General features: G+C 45.4%; 1 protein-coding gene across 4 annotated transcripts in view; it reads right to left on the bottom strand.

Moving 5' to 3' along the window:
* Positions 1 to 20349, bottom strand: part of NCOA6 (nuclear receptor coactivator 6) — a 38778-nt gene extending 18429 nt beyond the window's left edge. The window contains exons 1-8 of one of the 4 annotated variants that reach the window (XM_074157015.1): positions 20276 to 20349; positions 19880 to 20154; positions 16929 to 17084; positions 16229 to 16351; positions 14632 to 14760; positions 12113 to 12928; positions 8782 to 8928; positions 6742 to 7861 (exon numbers count right to left, since the gene is read on the bottom strand). In XM_074157015.1, coding sequence (XP_074013116.1) covers positions 6742 to 7861; positions 8782 to 8928; positions 12113 to 12928; positions 14632 to 14760; positions 16229 to 16351; positions 16929 to 17084; positions 19880 to 20114 — 2726 coding nt within the window. In that variant the 5' untranslated portion in view covers positions 20115 to 20154; positions 20276 to 20349. Of the gene's footprint in view, positions 1 to 6741; positions 7862 to 8781; positions 8929 to 10218; positions 10222 to 12112; positions 12929 to 14631; positions 14761 to 16228; positions 16352 to 16928; positions 17085 to 19879; positions 20155 to 20275 lie in introns of those variants that run through there. The other 3 variants (XM_074157013.1, XM_074157016.1, XM_074157014.1) reach the window with 3 other exon arrangements.
* Positions 20350 to 20664: the final 315 nt, after the last annotated feature.

The raw sequence follows: 20664 nt of genomic DNA, 5'->3' as shown, positions 1-20664 counted from the left end.
CGCTTGTCAATTAGAACCCCCAGGTCCTTTTCTGCTGGGCAGCTCCAGCCACACTTCCCCAAGCCTGGAGCGATGCATGGGGTTGGTGTGACCCAAGTGCAGGACCTGGCACTTGGCCTTGTTGAAGCTCATACCGTTAACGGAACTCTAGAAGATGTACAAAACCCAACCAAAACCCAACAAACAAACCCCTAAAGTGCTGCAGATGCTGAAATCAGGCGTGCAAAAATAAAATTCCAGCACAGATACAAGCAGAAACAGCCCTGCCAACATGGTACAACGCTCTGCAACAACTTTTGCTTCCATAGAAAGACATTCATCCTCTGATGCTCAATGGGCCTGGCTTCCCTCATTTCCAGGGGGGGCTGTCACCCCCAGCCCCGTGGTTACAGGTGATCTGAGTCTGGGTGAGAAAAGCTGCTCTTCCCCACAGGGCTATTCACCCCCTGCACATGCCAGCGCCCACCGGGACTGCCCTCCGAACACCCGCAGGGACAGCAGCCGGGGGATGATCACTGGTCTCCCAGTGCAGGTGGTGGTCACGGTCTGTGCAGAGGGGAACACCACACAACCGCGTGTGCATGTATTTAACAGAATTAACTAACACGCTTTATCTACAGTCATGTTTCATCTACCATCTTTTTCCTTAGTTTACACCCCATTACCTGTCCTCAGGTTCAGAAAACAGACACAATCACTTTTAAACAACCTACTTTTCCAAAATGTCCTGGTTTTCATTCCAGTGCTGAGTTGCTCAACTGGGCAAAGCCTTCAAATGATCCTAGACTCATAAATAAACCCATGAATAAACCCTTCCAATAGCTCACATATCCCATTTACATTCTGATACGGCTCAGTCTACAAACCATATCATTAATGGTACTTTTGTTACTATATTATCACACCTCAGAAATTATTTTGAAGTGATTTCTAGCTGCATTTCCAAACCAGGTTTGCTGCTCTGAATGGCAAAATTTCTGAGGAAGAATGAGAGAGAAAAAGCCAAGATGAAAAGCTACTTTCTTCTGATGCAAAGGTAAGTGATCCAAATGAGATTTAGAAGAACCAGCAATTCCAAGCCAGGAGAAGGCTGAGCTGGCCCAACGATATGACGGAAGCCGAGAGGGAAGGAGGCAGGAAGGTCTCAGGGCCAGCCCTCATTACAGTCCCCTCCTTCTGCTGGAGAATAACCTCAAAAACATTTATAAGGATAGTGCCCTTCCTAATGCTCCTGCAAGGATAAAGTGATTAATATACAGCCCGCTAAGGAACAAAATGCTAATCCGTGTCGGGTGTCTGCATCCTGCAGGTAGTGCTGGCAAGAGAACGTGCACTGAAAACTGAAGTGACAGAGTAAGTACAGAGTGGGATTTCCTTTTAAGTCCACCGAAACCTGATTAAAAGCACTATTTAAGAGCTAGGACTTCTTTTGGGTTGTCACAGCTCAATAGAAAAGCTGTATTATAGTTTTCTTTTTTTTTTTTTTTGTGAAAACTTTTTAACAAGCACATAGTCTTGTGGGGCTTTGTGAGCTCAGAGGAGAGCTTTAGATGTTCTTGTCCTGATACTCCCAGGCCACACTGAAGTTGGGTGACCACCAGTAAGGTCACCGAAAACAAACCCCTAACAAGGCTTTTGTCTAACAATTAACGGATTTTCTTTTCAGAAGAGAGTGCCAGCTCGTCTTCTCCCACTGAACCCTTTGCCACTTCCATGGTAAGAGAGCTCACTGGAGTAGTGATTACTGTTATTTCACTGGAATCTGTTTAGACTTGAAGCATTTTATTTTTCACATGTAGCACCAGATCTTTCCTACCTAGAAATACAAAGCCATTTTTGTCTTTGATTTGGGCCAAAAAAAACCACTTTCCATGACAGATACAGGTGACTAACAGTGACACCAGGTCTGCGTATTTTACTTTGCTGCAAATCATCAGCTATGCCTCCGGTGCTGTACAAACTGCTGTTGGGTCCCATCCCTGGAAGGGTTCAAGGCCAGGTTGGATGGGGCTTGGAGCAACCTGGTTTGGTGGGAGGTGTCCCTGCCCAGGGCAGGGGGTGGCACTGGATGGGCTTTAAGGTGCCTTCCAACTCTAACCATTCTGTGATTCTATGAACATGAAAGTTTTTGATTCCAAGAAAAATAAGACATTGTTATTGTTTGGAAGACATCTGGATAGCTTTGAATGTCAGGTGAAAAACAAACAGGAAAATACCTGCTTGCTCTTTATCTGAGACTCTCTGCAGGATCTAACGTACCAAAAGCAGGAAGAAGCACATCCTGCCATCATTCTACTGCTGTTCTCTACACCTGGACCACACAACACTACGTCCTGCAATATACCCTTACAAGCCACTCCTGCCAAATTACTTGCACTTAAAATTTCTGGAATTGCAAACTGAACCACCGACATGCCCTCAGATACCTTCCTCCCACACAGCCACAGACTATCAAAGCTGGAAAGCTCGGCACGCCGTCACCTATGGCCCTTCCTCCAGCAGCACTGCAACAGGATGGATGGTGCCTGCCCTCGACCACCCCCCTGGGCAAAAGGAGCCTCTTCTGCACATCTCAGAACCTGGTGAGGTGTAACAAGCCGGGCACTGCAAGGGACGAGCTGGGACCTCAGTGACGGATTCCAAACATCATGGTTCCAGCTGGGATGGAGTTAACTTTCTTACAGCAGCTGGTGCAGTGCTGTGTTTTGGATCTGGGATGGGCACAGAGCGATATCGCGCTGGTGTTTTGGGTTGTTACTGAGCTCTCAAGGCCATTCTGCTCCTCAGCCCACCCCACCAGCGATGGGCTGGGGGGGCACAAGGAGCTGGGAGGGGACACAGCCGGGACAGCTGACCCCCATCACCAAAGGGATGTTCCATGCCGTGTGACGTCACACTCAGTATATAAAGCTGGGGAAGGAGGAGGAAGGGGGGACGCTCGCAGCGATGGCGTTTGTCTTCCCCAGTCACCGTTACGCTGATGGAGCCCCGCTGTCCTGGGGGTGCTGAACCCCCCTCTGCCCCTGGGGAGCGGGGAGCGGACTCCTTGGTTTGCTTTGCTTGTGTGTGTGGCTTTTGCTCTACCTGTTAAACTGGCTGTATCTCAACCCACGAGGTTTTTCTCACTTCTACTCGTCCGATTCTCTCCCTCATCACAACTTGGAGGAGGGAGCAAGGGGCTGCGTGGTCCCAGATGCCACATGGGGTTAAACCACCACAGTCCTTTTTAGCGCCCAACGTTGGGCTCAACAGGTTGAGACAGCCAGATTTGATTAGAATGTGCTAGATTGAGTTTATAGCGGTTATTGCTGTTTGCCTATTAACTGGCAGACTCCCGTGCTCGCCATGGGGCTTGCTTGTCTTACTGTATAATTAGTCTTGTGCTCGTTAGTGGTTGCTTCCCGCTTTGGCTGCTTGCTGCACTGCTGACTGCTTCTCATCCTGCTCTGCCAGGCTCAGGAAGGTCCTGATCCCAGCAATGGAGATGTTCCTGGGCTGCAGACAGCCAGGGCTGCTGCTGCCTGCGCCTCCGATGGGACGGAACTGAGTGGAAGTAACTGCAGACACACAGGTGAGTGAAGGAGGAGGGAGAGGAGCTGCTTTAGGTGCCACATTCCCCTGCAGCCCGTGGTGAAGACCACGGTGATGCAGGCTGTGCCCTGCAGCCCATGGAGGTTAACGCCAGGGCAGGGGATGCTCGCGGGAAGGACCCAGATGGGAGCAGCTCATGAAGAGCTGCAGCCCCTGGGAGGGACCCTGCGCTGGAGCAGCGGAAGGCGGTGAGGAGTCCTCTCCCAGAAGAAGGAGCGGCATAAACCAGGAGTGATGAACTGACTGCAACTGCCATTCCCTGTTCCCCTGTGCCACTGGGGGGGATGGGGGGAGTGGCACAGAAATCAGGAGTAAAGTTAAAGCCAGGATTTGAGTTGCACGTTATGGGAATTACTCTAGCAGGAACGCCTCGATGCCAGGCTAGGAGGAAGGGGAGGACTTCACTGCAATGTTTAATCCCGTAACCTGGTCCAAAGGGACCAGGGGTGGAGACTGCAATGGATATATCTTTATATTGTTGTGACCCATGATTTGAATTGTGTGTTACAGGAATTGTTACAGCAGGAACCACCTAAACCATTGGAGGCCAAGCTTTACAAGCAGCAGTGCAGTGCAGCAGTGACACCACCTGAGCTGGCTTTGGTGCCCAGTGCCTCCACCCAACACAGCATCGCTACTGGCCTGGGTGATGCTGGGGCAGATGGAGCACAAGGTCATGGACTGGAAGACCTTAATGGACATTTGTGGACATTTACGGATACTTTACAGACATTTCACAGGGGTGGTCCATGGACTAAGAGAATGATATCTGTGTATCACATCAAAGGATGGGAAGGGGGGGGTGGTTAATGAGGGACTGAACAGTGTAGGACCTGAGCATGACATAAATGGTATGGAAGAAGGGGTGGAGAATGTCATGGTTCCAGCTGGGATGGAGTTAACTTTCTTACAGCAGCTGGTGCAGCGCTGTGTTTTGGATCTGGGATGGGCACAGAGCGATATCGCGCTGGTGTTTTGGGTTGTTACTGAGCTCTCAAGGCCATTCTGCTCCTCAGCCCACCCCACCAGCGATGGGCTGGGGGGGCACAAGGAGCTGGGAGGGGACACAGCCGGGACAGCTGACCCCCATCACCAAAGGGACGTTCCATGCCGTGTGACGTCACACTCAGTATATAAAGCTGGGGAAGGAGGAGGAAGGGGGGACGCTCGCAGCGATGGCGTTTGTCTTCCCCAGTCACCGTTACGCTGATGGAGCCCTGCTGTCCTGGGGGTGCTGAACCCCCCTCTGCCCCTGGGGAGTGGGGAACGGACTCCTTGGTTTGCTTTGCTTGTGTGTGTGGCTTTTGCTCTACCTGTTAAACTGGCTGTATCTCAACCCACGAGGTTTTTCTCACTTCTACTTGTCCGATTCTCTCCCTCATCAAAACCGGGGGGAGTCAGTGAGTGGCTGCGTGGTCCCAGCTGCTACACAGGGTTAAACCACAACACCAAGTCACCCCGAAGCTGCCATCTACCCACACGTTGGCTACTTGGTTCTAGGCAAGTTACTTGAACCAAGTTTCCACAGCTGGCCACAGACTGTGTACTCCTTCAGACTTAATCTGAAATCACAGGGCCTGTTTTGCAGCAGTATTGAGCTGACAGGCCACACCATGAGCATATATAATTATATAGCAGGTATTTGAAAGACTTTTTTCAAGGCCTATTAAGCTAGCATGATTTGCTTTACATCTGCTATGAAGCATTTCTGCACCTGTAAAAGGCAAGTAACAGCTTCTGCATTTTATTTTAGTACGAGTTAAGCCAATTAAGGATTGTCACAAAAGATCACTTGCTATAGATGATGCGAGTCGTTTCAGTCCAGAACTAAAATGTCCATGAGAAAATTAATTACATCTTCATGAAGCAATCTTGACATTGTGCAGAAGATGCAGGTTGGGGCTGCACACTGAATAACCGAGGGAAAAAAATAAAATATTGAATAACCACTAAGTACTTGAATGCCATCCACTCTTTGCACTGAACTGGACACCTGCCTCTGGAAAAGGTAGTGTTAACTTCAGGTTAAAGACTGATAATGATTATTCAAAGGAGTGGGACTGGTGGAACCAGAGCCACACCGACAGCTCAGAGTGCCATTTCTACCTTTTTGTTTGTTTAAGAACTTAACTTTGAGATTTGGATACTCCTGTGTTACAATTTTCTGTGCAAAGTTTTTCCATTTTTTTCTAAAGCAAACTGAAAACAATCCCCAGAAGTTCCATCAGGTGGATTCTTGTCAATGCCCCTGTGGCTCACCTGCAGCATTAGAATAATTAGATACAGCACAGCCCCCTTCACCACATTAGCTGAATAATGGTACAGCAGCAGCGGTCTACAGCCCTGGGCTGGTATCAGCAGCCTGTCAACAGCAAAAGGCTACAGGACAGCTGGCCAATGAAGACTACATTGGCCAAAGAGGAATGAAGAGATTCAGCAACCTCATATTTCCATTGAATAGGTACATTCATTATCTCCCAATATTATGCATTTGCCTCTTCCCTCTCAAGAGCTGGAGTTTTTTTTTTCCTTCTTAATCTCTCCCAGGCCAGGAAGACCAGCGCTGCTTGGGCTCGTTGTCCTGGTACCCACAAAGTACCAGATTCCTCCCTCTAAATTCCAGCTGCAGCTTCAACTAAGAGAGAAGTTCCAGCTCAATTCCAGGCAGAAACATGTCAGGATATACATATAATTCAGGAAACAACCCCCCCAAAAATCTCTACTGCACAGGTTATACAGTGGCTTAGAATTCTTCTGAAAGTACTCCCCCAACCTTTGTGGCTGTCAGACTGCTTGAAACAGGCAGCCTGCTCTTCCCAGGGCTGCGGCACCATGTGCCCTCTGACACATTGAAACGCCTTCTACCCTTCCTCTTACATCTCCCAGTAATTGTAAGGACCGGTGGTGATATAATTAGGTTAATAACCAAGCTGGGATGTTTGCATGGTGGTTTGGTGTTTTTTTTAAATCTTGAATGAACTTTCCAGTGGCAGACTTACCAGTGGGTTATCATTTAACTCTTGAGAGAAATCGGTAGAATATGAAATAATACAGGTCCTTTCTTACCCCATACTTACTGAACAAATATTGACAAGTTGCCTGTGGAGCTTCCCCATGCCCCTTAAAAAAACAATGTAATATTAAACCTACGTTGTTTGTTCTAGTTGTTGATTATTTTTCTTCTTCCTTGGAGGCTTCTTCTTCTTTGGCTTGTTGGCATTCTGATTATTTTGTTTGTTGTTCACACCAAAGTGTCCTGCTGATATATCGCTTTGTAGAAGGTTAACCAAGAGTGGACTTGTGAGCGTAACATCTTTATTGACAGGAAAAACAGGATTCTGCCCACAGGAAATCTGATTCCCATTTGGCGTTCCGCTGAACCCTGTATTGAAAGGCAGCCCATGGCCGGAGAAATGACTCCCTGAAGCGCTGTTGTTTCCTTGCATTGCTTGCATATGAGAAGGCACCATGTTCGGCTGCTGCACAGGAACATCAGGTAACATCTGTGTCAAGTTCACATCATTATTTGTTGTAGTAGTAGTATCCCCAAGTTGCTGAGATATGTGAGGACCAGGTCCAGTGGGTCTTAAAACTTGCCCTTGAATTCCCATCACCTGAGAAGGATTTCCATTCACAGGGCCTTGCTGTGCCATCATCTGCCCTGAGAACTGCACCATGTTTCCTTGCATGTTTGGGGTTGGTCCTCTCATCAGCTGAGCTGGCCCCGACATAACATTGGACTGGTTTTGGGTACTAAAAGGCTGTTTATTTCCTTGCATCTGAGTGGTCATCATCTGTTCCATCATCGAGTTCTGCTGTAACAAGACCTGGCCCTGAGGTCCCATCATCTGATTGTGTGTAGACAGCATCTGTTGTCCCTGCTGGGGAATCATCTGTTTGGGTGGGGTCATCCTTTGGGGAGAAGGACCAAGATTTTGGTTTTGTGGTGTCACCATCATTTGGCCTTGTGGCATGAGCTGAGTTCGAGAAAGTATCATCTGGTTTTGAGGGTTCAGCGATCCCTGAGCCTGAATGTTCACCATCTGTCCTTGAGAGGACACAATTTGCTGGTGCATTCCCATGAGCTGAGACTGTGGTCCTTGCTGCGGCTGTCCCGGCATGTTGCCCATGTTAACCTGTGGCACCCCACTAGCACCAGCCTGCTGGTTGTTCATATTTCCATGAAGTCCCATTAGATTGGTCTGCATCATATTTGGTGGGCCGTGTGGTGCTTGCATCTGATTTTGAGGAGGTCCAGATCCTTGGCCACCTTAAAAAAAAAAAAAAAAAAAAAAAAAAAGCAAGCCAGTAAGAAACTGACTGGAATAAGTTTTCACAACTCCAAAATTGTTTTACTCCCTTTTCCAAAGAACTGGAATATCTGACATAGTTGCAGTCCTGTGATGCAATGGTTGATGCTACAGATACCGGTTAGTTGTCAAAACAGAACATCAGACTTCTTAAAATAAACACTCAGACAGGTACTTCCCGTGTACGCCACTGCAGAAGATGCAACATTCCACTTCAGTTACTATCTGCAAGTAAGTTTTGAAGTCTTCCGTATCACCTCATTCAACAGAGTAATTCCTAACCAAAATAAGCATCAAACCTTGAGGTTATTTTATAATGGGTTATGAAGTAAATTCATGGAGTACTGATGAAATGACATCAGCAAGGTTTCCATAATCCAGACAAAAGACTGATAATCAAATTGTTAAATGGAGACATTAGTGAACTAAAGATGTAATTTTTACAGGGCTGCCTGTACGTAGACTTCCAAAGCTTTCAAAGGATCTAATAAATAATTTTGTGTATTTTGTTCTGCTTCTAAGATATCAACGCTGCTTTATTTTTTTTCTGGGCAAAGTTACAACACAAAAGGAACTTCTTATTATCCCTAGCCTCCAAACTTCCATGCTACTTCCATTCAGTTTCTTAATGGGTACTTCTGGATCCTACTATCACAGTCGTAATCAATAATAGGTGTGGTGTTTGAAAAGCATGAACAGCCTCCTGCTTTTCTTTTCCTCATTTCCCAACACAGAGAGAACACGCCTGCAGCCCCGGCGAGCTAACTCCCTATTAATGACAAGAGTTTAATGTTTTGGTATCTGTGTGACCCAAGTAAAGGCATAATTTTCTACAAAAAAAGGAAAAAAAAACCTGCAGAACACCATGTTTGGAACAGACCTGTGTGCTGGATGCTCTGGCTGGTCTGCAGCTGCGGTGCCCCGCTGCTCCCTGGCGTTCCCGGGGCGCTGGAAGGCACCTGCCCTGCCATGAAGTTCTGGTTGGCCTGGCCTGCAGGGAACCCCGGGGGCAGGCGCTTGGGCACCCCTAAACACAAGAATGTTGTTAGTAGGAAGCACGGAGAACAGGTAGAAAAAGAAGATAAAATCAGGAACGTGCTGTCACAATGCAGGCTTAGGCAGAAAGTACTTTTTGCCAATAAACGAAACCCACTGAACACATGTATAGTTCTCTCCTGTGCAGTAATTCTGCCTAACGAGCTACTAAAATTACAGTTTGAACTGAATCAAACTACAAAACTCACCCCACAGAGATGGCAAAAAGTCCATGTTTTAGAAACTAGAAATTAAAGTCACATAGTTTGCTGTTTTCTTACCTACTGCATCTCAACTCTAATTGAGCCCTTAACTTACTCCACATGCAGAAACACAAATACCTTGCATTTTTCTTACAGTGATGTGCTCCTCTCAACAACTGGCACCATCACACACCAGGTACACGCTCCTCAGCATTGCTGCTGGCTCTATGCACACTCAGAACGTCTCAGCCCAGAGCGGGTTGAGTCACCCCTCGAGACAGCATGTCCAGGGTCCCTAACAGCCGCTCATTCAGGTAGCCCTGCTATTACTGCTGCCCTTGTCACAGCAAAACATCACCCTGCCCTGGGACAGAGAGCAAACTCTCCCCTCCACCCACCAACCTCAGCAGGAGCAGAGATGGATTTAACAGAACCCACTTCTTCTTAACTTGCTGTCAAATGGTTGGCGCCACAGACCCAGCGGCCACCCCGTCCTCCCTCGGTTTTCTGACCTGCGATGCACAGCCAGAATCTGAGCTTAGTTCCTTCTACAGTTACAGCTTTCTTGCACACTTAATTGTATCGCTGGTGTTAACTAATCGGGACCTGGGTTTGTAATGAATATTTTGAGATCATCAAGTTTACAGGTCAAACAATCATAGAGTTGTCTAGGTTGCGAGGGACCTTTAAGATCATATAGTCCAACCATCAACCTAACTCTGATAAAAACCATCACTAAACCATGTCTCTAAGCACTATGTCAACCCGGCTTTTAAATCCCTCCAGGGATGGTGCCTCAACCACTTCCCTGGGCAGCCCATTCCAAGGCTTAATAACCCTTTCTGTGTAAAAAATGTTCCTAATATCCAATCTGAACCTCCCCTGGAGCAACTTGAGGCCATTCCCTCTTGTCCCATGGCCTGTGACTTGGGAAAAGAGACCGACCCCCCCTGGCTACACCCTCCTTTCAGGGAGTTGTGGAGAGCGAGAAGGTCTCCCCTCAGCCTCCTCTTCTCCAGGCTGAACACCCTCAGCTCCCTCAGCTGCTCCTCACAAGACTCGTGCTCCAGACCCTTCACCAGCTCCGTTGCCCTTCTCTGGACCCATCAGCAAATACAGAACACATACTTCTTGAAACATCACATCACCGGACTATAGTTTTAGTGCTGCTAAACTTTTAGGGAATTTTTGCACACAGTAATGCTTGAACTGAGAAAAAAAGAAGCATTAACTTGGCCTCTTCCAAATCTGATGTAAATTCTGATTTGCGAAATTAACGGGGTGAAATGGAAGCATTTGAATGTATTCATCTGCACCAAACCTTTAAATCCAAGATGACTTAAAAATTGAAAGATCCGTAATTACAACTTAATTAACATCTAAATTGCAGCAAGGAACGAGCACGCACAGAAGCCAGGCAAAAATCTCAGCAAGTGGAAGCACCACAGCTTTGCTGAAACCAATAGGATCCTGCCTTCTTAAATCAGCTGAGGATAGAGCTCTGAGCAGGATTACTGAATTTAGCAATAAGGTCTACAGTGAGTCCAAATAAAGTATTTTGATAGTTTATTTGGGGTGTTTTTTAACTGAAAAGGTAGGGTTTTGTTTGTAGTAGGTTTACTTAGAAAGGAAGGAGAAGAGGCAGGTGACACTGTCTATGGGACGTGGTTGTGCTACCTCGAGGAAATGGTTCCTGATGGGGACATATGGCTTGGTGAGGCAAAACTGCAGGGAAACATGACTATAATAAATAATAAATAACTGTTTCCAGATGGAGACAAGATAAGATATGCCAAGTATAGGGCACTGCCAGATCCTAAGAACAATCTGGAAGAGAAGAACTTGGAAACCGAGACAATTCATCTGAATTCAAATGAGACCCGTGGTACAAACAGGGAAAACAAGGAGCTTGTCCAGACCAGCACACAAAGAAAAGGGCATTCCTTACAGCTTTTGGACAGATTTCAGATGTACAATGTGAGAATGCAAGAAACTAGAACATATATATGTGTGTGTAGGTGGATAAAAAATATAGCTCATATTTTATAAGTACAGAAAGAAAATACTTTAAAGGCTTAAGCAAGAGGTTGTGTCTGGGTAAACGAGAGCAGCCGTTCAAGAGAAAGATGAAGAAATGAGTGAGCAGAGAGAAGTGCTACAAGTCTGGCACAGAGGGCTCAAGGAGAAAAAGAAATACACCAAGGACATAACAGAGATCTTGGGACTGACAAATTAAATTCCTTCAACTGTCAGAGAAGAATTGCAGGAGTAGTAACTAAAAGATGTGAGAGCAGAGGTCTGAGGAGAAAACTAAAGACAACACAACCAATGGGGAATTTAAAACATTGCTTGACCTCTTAATTACAGAATAGGGAGTGAAACAGCATGGCAGTAACAGCTCTTTCCTCTTCTCTATGGGAAGAAACTGGTGACAAATAAAGACAGGGTCAAGAAGAGACACCCACAACGTAGAAAAAGATGTGAAATAATGCCTCGGTTCTGTAGTAGAAAATGTAAATGGTGACAGAGGAAGCTGAAGAGAGAAAGAAAACATTCATTTCTTCTTATTACACTCTCTCCCTCTTTCTCAAAAAATATCCCCCTCCCAAAAAAGACCACCACCAAACCAAAAGAAAAAACCCCACACCGTCTGTGAATATCCCCAACTTTCTTAAAGGCAACAGAAGAAGTGTCAAGAGGACACGTGGCAGTCATAACCAGCAATGGCATCCAGCTGTTTCTCTCTGCAGTGGCCCAGAGTCCACCCTGCAGCCATCACTGGGACACTGCAGGACAGAGACAGGCAGCAGAAACATGGTGACACTGCTGCTAATCCACCCATACCCACTTCATACTCTACCTAGGCCTTTATTCTGCCTTTTAAAGGATCTTTTCAAAACTGACAGCAACATTAGTTCTAGCCTATTTTATGCTTCTTCTCATTTTAAAATAAAAGGTCTCAGTTCTTCTTACCTCCTAAGCCAGGGTGTAAACCTTGTGGACCTTGGTTTTGCTGCTGCATCACCATGAAGTTGGGGGGTACATTCCCCTGCTGCACCATAGGATTACGACTGGGAGAAGTGACAGGCTGCTGGAATCCCTGGGGAAGCGTGCTGCTCTGGGGGGGCCTTGGTCCCATCTGCTGCTGCGTCTGGGGAACTGTTGGAGATGATGCAGGAGAGCCCTGCTGGAAGGAGGAGGGAGAGGAAGCAGGAGACTTGTTGGTCAGGTGGGGTTGTTGTAGTGGCGTAGGAACCCGTGAGGGCCCTCCCTGAAGGCTTTTCATTTGAGGAGCAGTAAACTGGCCAGGATTGCTCATTTGGGGAAAGTTTGAGTGAGCCTGGGAAGCTTGCTGGCTTCCAAAAGGGTATGGAGGTGGAGGATGAGTAGGAGTTTGTACTGTTGCTAGAGATGGTCTTGCTTGAAGTTGCTGCTGCATTTGTCCAGGCAGCGGGGCCTTTTTCCAGCCCTGATTTACTGTCAATGTACCCAATGCTCCCTGGGTTGGTGGAGGCTGAAGTGCTCCAGAAGGAAGCTGGTTCCAGCCAGGGGGAACTGGAACCTGTGCTGGTGAAGTAAATGAAGGTCGAATACCCTGCTGTGGCTGCTGGTGTGGCTGGGGAGGACGTGTCTGCAACTGCGTCTGCTGCTGTAGCTGCTGGAAGTTGGCTGAGTTCATCTGCCTGTTTACTGGGACTGACTGCATTGAATGGAGCTGGGGAGCTAAAGATCCAGATGGATGATTTTGCTGCTGGATATTTAGCCCAGATAAGAGTGGATCCATTGCATCTATTAAAATAGCAAAGAAAAGTTAAAAAAAAAAAAAATAGTAACCTACTGTAGACAAAACCCACCCCACAACAAGAAAGGGTAAATTGCTTGCTTGCATTTGCTTACTCTGCACAAAAATTCATGCTCCAGCGTCCCAATTTCTCCAACAGACAGAACAGACAATGCTCTATATAAGTTTTCAAAATGTTGGGGAACTCTGAGAAGCCAGGTCTTATACATTTATAACCTCTACAATAAAGCACAAGAGCTTCACAGCACTTTTCACTACAGACTAATGTACGCCTTCTACGCACCCAGAATGGTAGAACCACAGAACCTCTTCAGTTGGAAGGGACCCATAAGGATCATCGAGCCCAACTCCCCGCTCCTCGCAGGACTGCCTCACACTAAACCCTATGACTAAGAGCATCGTCCAGACGCTCCCTGATCTCTGACAGGGCTGGTGCTGTGACCAGTTCCCTGGGGAGCAGGAACCGAGCAATCACTCAGTGAAGAACCTTCTCCTCATGTCCAACCTGCGCTTCCCCTGAGGCAGCCTCATTCCATTCCCTCATGTCCCATCGCTGGTCACCAGAGAGAGGAGATCAGTGCCTCCCCTCCGCTGCCGCCTGGTGAGGAAGGTGCAGGTGCCATGAGGGCACCCCTCGGTCTTCTCTTCTCCAGGCTGAACGAGCCCAGTGACCTCAGCCACTGCTCCTGAGCCTTGCCCTTGAGACCCCTCACCATCCCGGTCGCCCTTCTCTGGACACACTCCAATATTTGATGTCCTCCTTCCATGGAGGCACCCAGAGATGCACTGGGAGCTGGAGCTGGGGCCGCACTGGTGCGGTGCAGAGCGGGATGGTCACCTCACCTCTTGGTGCTTGGTGTCCCCAGGGCATGGCTGGCTCTTTGGGCTGCCCGGGCTCACTGCTGGCTCCTGCTCAACTTTCATCAGCACAAACCCCAGAGCTCTCTCTGCAGGGCTGCTCTCTAGCCTCTTCTTCCCTGGTTTCTATGTAAAACCCACTTGTTGGAGCTATTGTCCCTACCAGTTAAAATAAGTGGCATAATGAGGAATTAAGGTAGTATCATAAACCAATATTCCCAGAATATTTAAAACATTTATGAAAAATGCTGTCTGTAAGAATAAATACTGCAGAGATCTAGAGAAGTTGGCAAGTACTGCCACCATTTTATGGAGGGACAAGTAATAACCCCCTCTCTTTTTCTGTAGTCTCAAAATCCAAGTAACTTGTACTGGTAGAATTTGAAGAATAAACCCTAAACATTCTCAACCCGCAAATCCCCAATCCTTAAACTTCCCAACTCCTGACCCCTCCTGAAAAGCGCTCGAGCTCAGGCTGGTGCATTCACTTCCTACTGGAGACCTCTGCCTCATTTGACCGATCCTTCTCTTACCTTTATTTAAACATAAAGCTCAGTTCCAACAGCTCTGCTGCAGAATTACCACTGCCCCTGCTCAGTGTATTTGAACCAAGCACCCAGCAAGCTGGTGACTTATTAGGCACCCAAATTATTTGAAAAGTTTTGCCAGGTTAATGGGGGCAGAGAGGCTTCCACAGAAACTCCCAGAAGGGGCAGGGAAGTATTCCGAGACAATTCTGGAGTACTCTAATGAGTACAGGCTGAAGCCCACTTGCTAAAGAATAAAAATTCAAGAACGTTTTCAGGTGAGGACTGTGAGTAAATTGTAGCACCTGGCTGTGAGGAAGGCCGAGGTGTTCTTGGCTGCAGCTCAGCACTAGCAGCACTCGTCACCATAGAGGAGGGCACATTTCCACTCTGGGACATCATGACAGCTGCAGCATTGCTCATTCTTATTAAACCTTAAAGAATAAAAATAAAAATTATCAAGTCTTGCATTTTTTACATAGAGAAGAATTTTAGATTTTTTTTTTACAAGAAAAAAACTATATTTGTTAATAAAATATGTTTTTTAGACTTTAATAATTGTTTGTCCGAAATAACCTGAGGACACATAAGTCTGAAAGCTTAGATTCCCTGGTATAAAACAAACAAGTTAAGGTCATGATGAAGCTTTTCCTTTAGCACCGCATCTATAGAAAGGCTGTAGAAGGAAACACTAGTATCCATTATTTGAGCCTGAATTGCCGCTAAAGCCACTAAGTGACAAGATTGTATCAAAGCTATACATGTACTGAGGTTCTTGCAAAATCTGACCCTAGAAAGGAACTGAGGTGTTGTAAGACAGAAAAGTGACAATGTTACACTTATTTCATGAAATGTTTATACTGTTGACCTGTTGGCTACATTCCCCTTGTTGACCTGCAGGCAGGAAAGGAAGCTGGTCATGGTGACAGCGAAGATGAGAGCAGCCGCTTCCCCAGTAAACCTTTCTTTAATTGTTTTACATTGCTCGCTAAGCACAATGACTTCCCTACTGTTTAGCAGGGAAACAGTTAAGCAGGTTTATACAGAGTGAAACGTTCTTTGCATTTCTTCTCCGCAGCAGCCACACCTGCATCTTACTTTAACTCTGACAAAAACTGTTCCCTTTTTTTTAATCGCTTTAAATCCTAAGATACTAATTAGTTTATTTTGCCTCATGACTCAGCTATTAAAATAAACTACATAGCAGCTTTGTTTTAACTCTTCTTAAAATCTGACCTTTGTAGTCAAGAATTACTTATCATGCCTATACAATGCTCTAAAACATAGTTTAATAAAACTACACCTCTCCATGAAAATTAATTCCCTATGATCAGATCTCAAAAGTTTATCAGATAATAAAAAGAGAGACTAAGAACGACAGTGTCCTGTCCTTCCCTTAATTATAATGGATTTAATCTAAAACAGTTTATTACTGTACGCTGAATGAAGGCTCATTTTCGTTTGGCTAAAAGTAGCCAAACAGAAAACTGTGCTAACTTGTGCACATTTCGAAGCGAATTCACTATAGACTCATCACTTTAACAGTCCTTATGTAAAAAAAAAAAAAAACCAAACAAAAACAACCAACCAACCAAAACAAAACCAACCCCAAACCACCAAAACAAAAACCCAAACCACCAAACCCTCGAAAAACCCCAAAACTAACCCATCTGCCCCACCCAAATTACTCCAACGTTTGTGGGACAAAACGCAGCCAATTATTTAGTTTGCATAATGTGAGACAGGGTTTGACAGTACAGAAACAAGAACACACCTTAATTAAAATGGCAATTATAATTCTGCAAACAACAGCTGCTGTAATCAGTGAAATGTTATGATTAGCTTTGGGAACAAAATTTCAAAGCGTATAAAGTTAAAGGAATAAAACCCAAAGGAGTTCACCTTGTCCCCCTTGCATGGGAAAGCTGGTCTCCATCCGCACCGCGCTGCTGGCGCCCAGGGGCCCGTTGATTCGCACATCCTGGGTTCTGTTTTGAGCTAAAGCTAAATTGATAGCCCCTTCCCCTAAAAGCAAGGTACAGTTTGGGTGAACTGCGTGATACACAGCAAAGCAGAACACAGACATTTCCAAAAGGGCATTTAAAAGATGTCAAGGAAGGAAGAACAAACTCTACCTATAACGCACATTTTAGAAGGAGAGTTACGCATCACCCTACCCTTATCTTCTGGATTTCAATTTTAAGAAAACACCACAACAAGCATTAAATGCCGTTGTTTTTACCCTGAGAGTGCTCTTGGACAACTGTCCAGAATGGATATCTTAATTGTGAATTCCATTGAAAACTTGTTTTTAAGAAAGCCCCATACAAAACAGGGGAAAAAAAAATTAGGGCACATTTTGCTAACACTCAAAAAACATTTTTCAGGAGGTTTCCTGATGCTCAGAGGATTTTCAGTTATCATTTTTATTACCGAACCTGTTCTTGGAGCAATAAGACTCTTGAGCTACCTTTTCCCTGAAGTCATTTTCCAAGTTACTAAATTAGAAGCTTTGCAACATTAACCAAGTACACAAAATCCCTTGCTGAGCGTACTTAAATTTTAGCTTAATGCTTTTGGAAGCAAATTAGGTGTGAAATACCTTCAATTTGAACTGAGAGAATTCCCAGGTCACGAAGCTGTTGGTTATTGTTCTGAGCCAAAATTCGCAGCCGCTCGGCAGCTTCCCGGGGTATATTGAAGGTAACGCGGACGCTGTTCCAAGGCTCGATCTTCTGCAGTTTCAACTTGTCGGATTCTTAAAAGAAAAAGGGCTGGAGTCAGTGCAAAGGCAGTTTTCAAACACATATGATGAAATAACTTGGTACTAAAGCACAGCTGAAAAAATTTAAACGTTTATTTGGCCTTGCAAATGATGAGTGGTTTGGGAAGGCCAGTGCCAACAGAGTCCTAGCAGAATTTCATTAATTTATTAATATTATTTAGTTCTTCTGAATAGGAATGTTCGATCCACCGCAAAAAAAGCATACTAAAGTTGTGCAAAATATTTAGCTGCACATTCTCTGAAAACCTCTTCTACATATATCAGTGTTTCTACATAGATCAGTTCTTTTAGAAGTAACAAGTGGGAAGGTAAAAGGTAAGGCAGTCACATTGGACAGATTTATCTGAAACAGTACCTAACTAAATTATTGCTAAAAAATGAACTTAAGGATAATTAAAAATATATTCCTAATACAGGTTGATAAGCTTCCAGTTTCTAGCTTTCTGAGACGGAAGTCCCTTTGAAAACAGTAAACATTGGCCCACACTTAATTCAGCTACTTCTTCCACTGTAACATCACATTTACTAAAAGTTTGGTAACTTTTTGATTCTGAAGAACATGTCATTTAAAAATGCCAATAACTCATTTCTATTTAGGAATCTCTTGTCCTTAATTAATTCACCAAATTCCTTCTGCTGCTACAGTATTAAATTCATCCTCTTTCTACCTATAAACAAGCTTTTGGCTGGAACCATGACAGGAGTAGTTTTAAAACCTCCTTTTGTGGAGGTTTGAACAGCCCTGTATTTACTGCTATTAATGTTCCAATATTTCACATATAAAAATTGGATTATCAGTTCCAATATTTCTAGATATGAGTACCCAAGTTTCTTGTTTTTCAAATATTGCATCTGCTAAGCCTAAACCAATGTTATTTACTAACTCGACACTCTGAATATCCTATTTTGCTCCGAACCAGTTTAAATAACTTGTCACGTTGATAATTTTCATATCAATTTGACATTGATTTTAAAACCTTCTGTTCTGCTTTCTCAGCTGAGGCCTGAATCATGTTCATAACATGTTGACACACCGGAGGGCCGTGCTGCCACACAGCGAGACCTGGACAGGCTGGAGAGTTGGGCAGAGAGGAACCTGATGAACGCTTCAACAAGGGCAAGTGTCGGGTGCTGCACCTGGGGAGGAATAACCCCCTGCACCAGGACAGGTTGGGGGCTGACCTGCTGGAGAGCAGCTCTGAGGAAGAAGACCTGGGAGTCCTGATGGACAACAGGATGCCTGTGAGCCAGCAATGTGCCCTTGTGGCCAGGAAGGCCAATGGCATCCTTGGGGGGCATTAAAAAGAGTGTGGCCAGCAGGTGGAGGGAGGTCATCTTCCCCCTCTGCTCTGCCCTGGGGAGGCCCCATCTGGAGCACCGTGTCCAGTTCTGGGCTCCCCAGTTCAAGAAGGAAGGGGAACTGCTGTACAGTTCTGTACAGTTCTCTGTAGCAGAGGGCTACAAAGATGATGAGGGGCCTGGAGCATCTCTCTTATGAGGAGAGGCTGAGGGACTTGGGTCTTTTTAGTCTAGAGAAGAGAAGACTGAGGGGGGATCTGATCAATGCTTATAAATACTTAAAGGGAGGGTGTCAAGAGGATGGGGCCAGTCTTTTTTCAGAGGTGCCCAGTGACAGGACAAGAGGGAATGGGCACAAACTTGAATATAAGAAGCTCCATCTAAACATGAGGAGGAACTTCTTTCCTGTGAGGGTGGCAGAGCCCTGGAACAGGCTGCCCAGAGAGGTGGTGGAGTCTCCATCTCTGGAGACATTCAAAACCCGCCTGGACACGTTCCTGTGCAACCTGCTCTGGGTGACCCTGCTCTGGCAGGGGGTTGGACTGGATCATCTCCAGAGGTCCCTTCCAGCCCCATAGCATTCTGTGATTCTGTGATGCCATGCCAGGTCAGAGCAGCACTGCTGTGGTCCCAGTCTCCAAGGCTCTTCTGGTTACATGCTCCTGCCACCACAGTTAAGGCAACCCTCCTGGCTTTAGTCTGTTTCTACAGCAAACTACACTGATGGCAAGAAACAAAGCCATTAAACCTGACCGTTCAAGTAATGCTAGAGGAGGGACATTGCTGGGGAAGCTGGTGGTGGGGAGGGAGCACAGCATTGATCCCAGAGCACTGACCCTACATAAATGAGCAGGTCTAAGTAATCATCACAAAACCCTTTGCAAAGATGCTCAGACAGCAGATAGATGTCTTTTTCCAGATCTAGATGTGCTGGTAAAAGACATTATTGTCCCAAAAGCCTGTTATCACTCACTACTCTCTCCCCAGAGCTCGGTGGGTACACAGGGGTACATGAGAGCACTCCACATCCTCCAGCAGAAAATAAAACAAAAATGAGGTAGGGCAGGTGAGTGCAGCAAAGGGGCAGTAACACCTTGAACTGACACAATTACTTGAGAGTGAACCTATTCTCAGATGAACTGCAGTGGTTTAAATTGGATGGTTTGGGCAGTAAAAAACATCTCCTGGTCTCACTTTCATATCGCAGAGCAATGTGTAATGCAGGGAAATGGAAAAAAAAAACCACCAAAGGAACTGAATAGGAATAAATAAATTCAGTTTTAAACAATGAAATAACTGCAGAAATTTGTATTCTGTGTCTCCGAGAAGAAAACTCCTGAATTCACAAAGAATAACCCCAACAAATCTTATTACAAACTAAGTAACTTGAAAATAATATAATACAAGCACCCTGACTATGTAAATAAATATTTTAAGGACAGTTGAAAAATGCCAAGAAGGTACATTACCCATGTGTAAAAGGCCAGGCACGTTCTCCAGTATGGTATCGAGTTTCTGCTCAAAGTCTGTGTCACCTATATTTCCTTTAAAAGCTACAAAGATCGTGGAATCCTCAGGAGCAGCCTCCTGTTTCAGTTCATCTTCCTCCAGTCCTGAATCAAAATCCATCTCTAAATCTTCCATAGCTGAGGAGTACAAGGAGGCATATGTATCTTTTAAGTTAGGGAGATCATCCAAAACCATTGTTTCCAACAACAGGAGCCTGTCAGACGTTAAAATGATGCTGGGAGGGAAAAAAAAAAAAAAAAGAAAAAAAAAGAATTAAGGTAAGTATAATAGTAAGCATGTAAAGACATTAACAACTGCTTTCAATGGCACATAAGATCATTGACAGGAAAACCTACCAGGTGACCCAACGCCAGGATCTGTGAGACAAACTGTGCGGCTTCGCAAACCGTGGCCATCGCAGCACCCAACTGTTCAGCCACCAGAACAGACAGAAGTGGTTTCCGGACAGAATCCTGCTCCACGTGATTCGAGAAATATTCTGGTTGGCCTAAACAACAGCCAGGTAGAAATGAAGGAAGAGGGGGCAAAAAATATAATAAGAAAATCAATTACACTCATCTCCATATCATAGAGAGGACAAGCAAGCGCCCAGTACCACCTCTGCAGGGCCTGACTGCCAGGAAATTATAAGGCTCACAGCAATACTTTAGTTATAGAAAGATAGGAACAAACACCATATTTTCAGGGACTGCAGGTGCAATAGGCACTCCTTTGTCCAGCAAAG

This window comes from Numenius arquata, chromosome 12, assembly GCF_964106895.1.
Source record: "Numenius arquata chromosome 12, bNumArq3.hap1.1, whole genome shotgun sequence".
Taxonomy (NCBI): domain Eukaryota; kingdom Metazoa; phylum Chordata; class Aves; order Charadriiformes; family Scolopacidae; genus Numenius; species Numenius arquata.
This window is presented reverse-complemented; position numbering and strand designations above follow the sequence as displayed.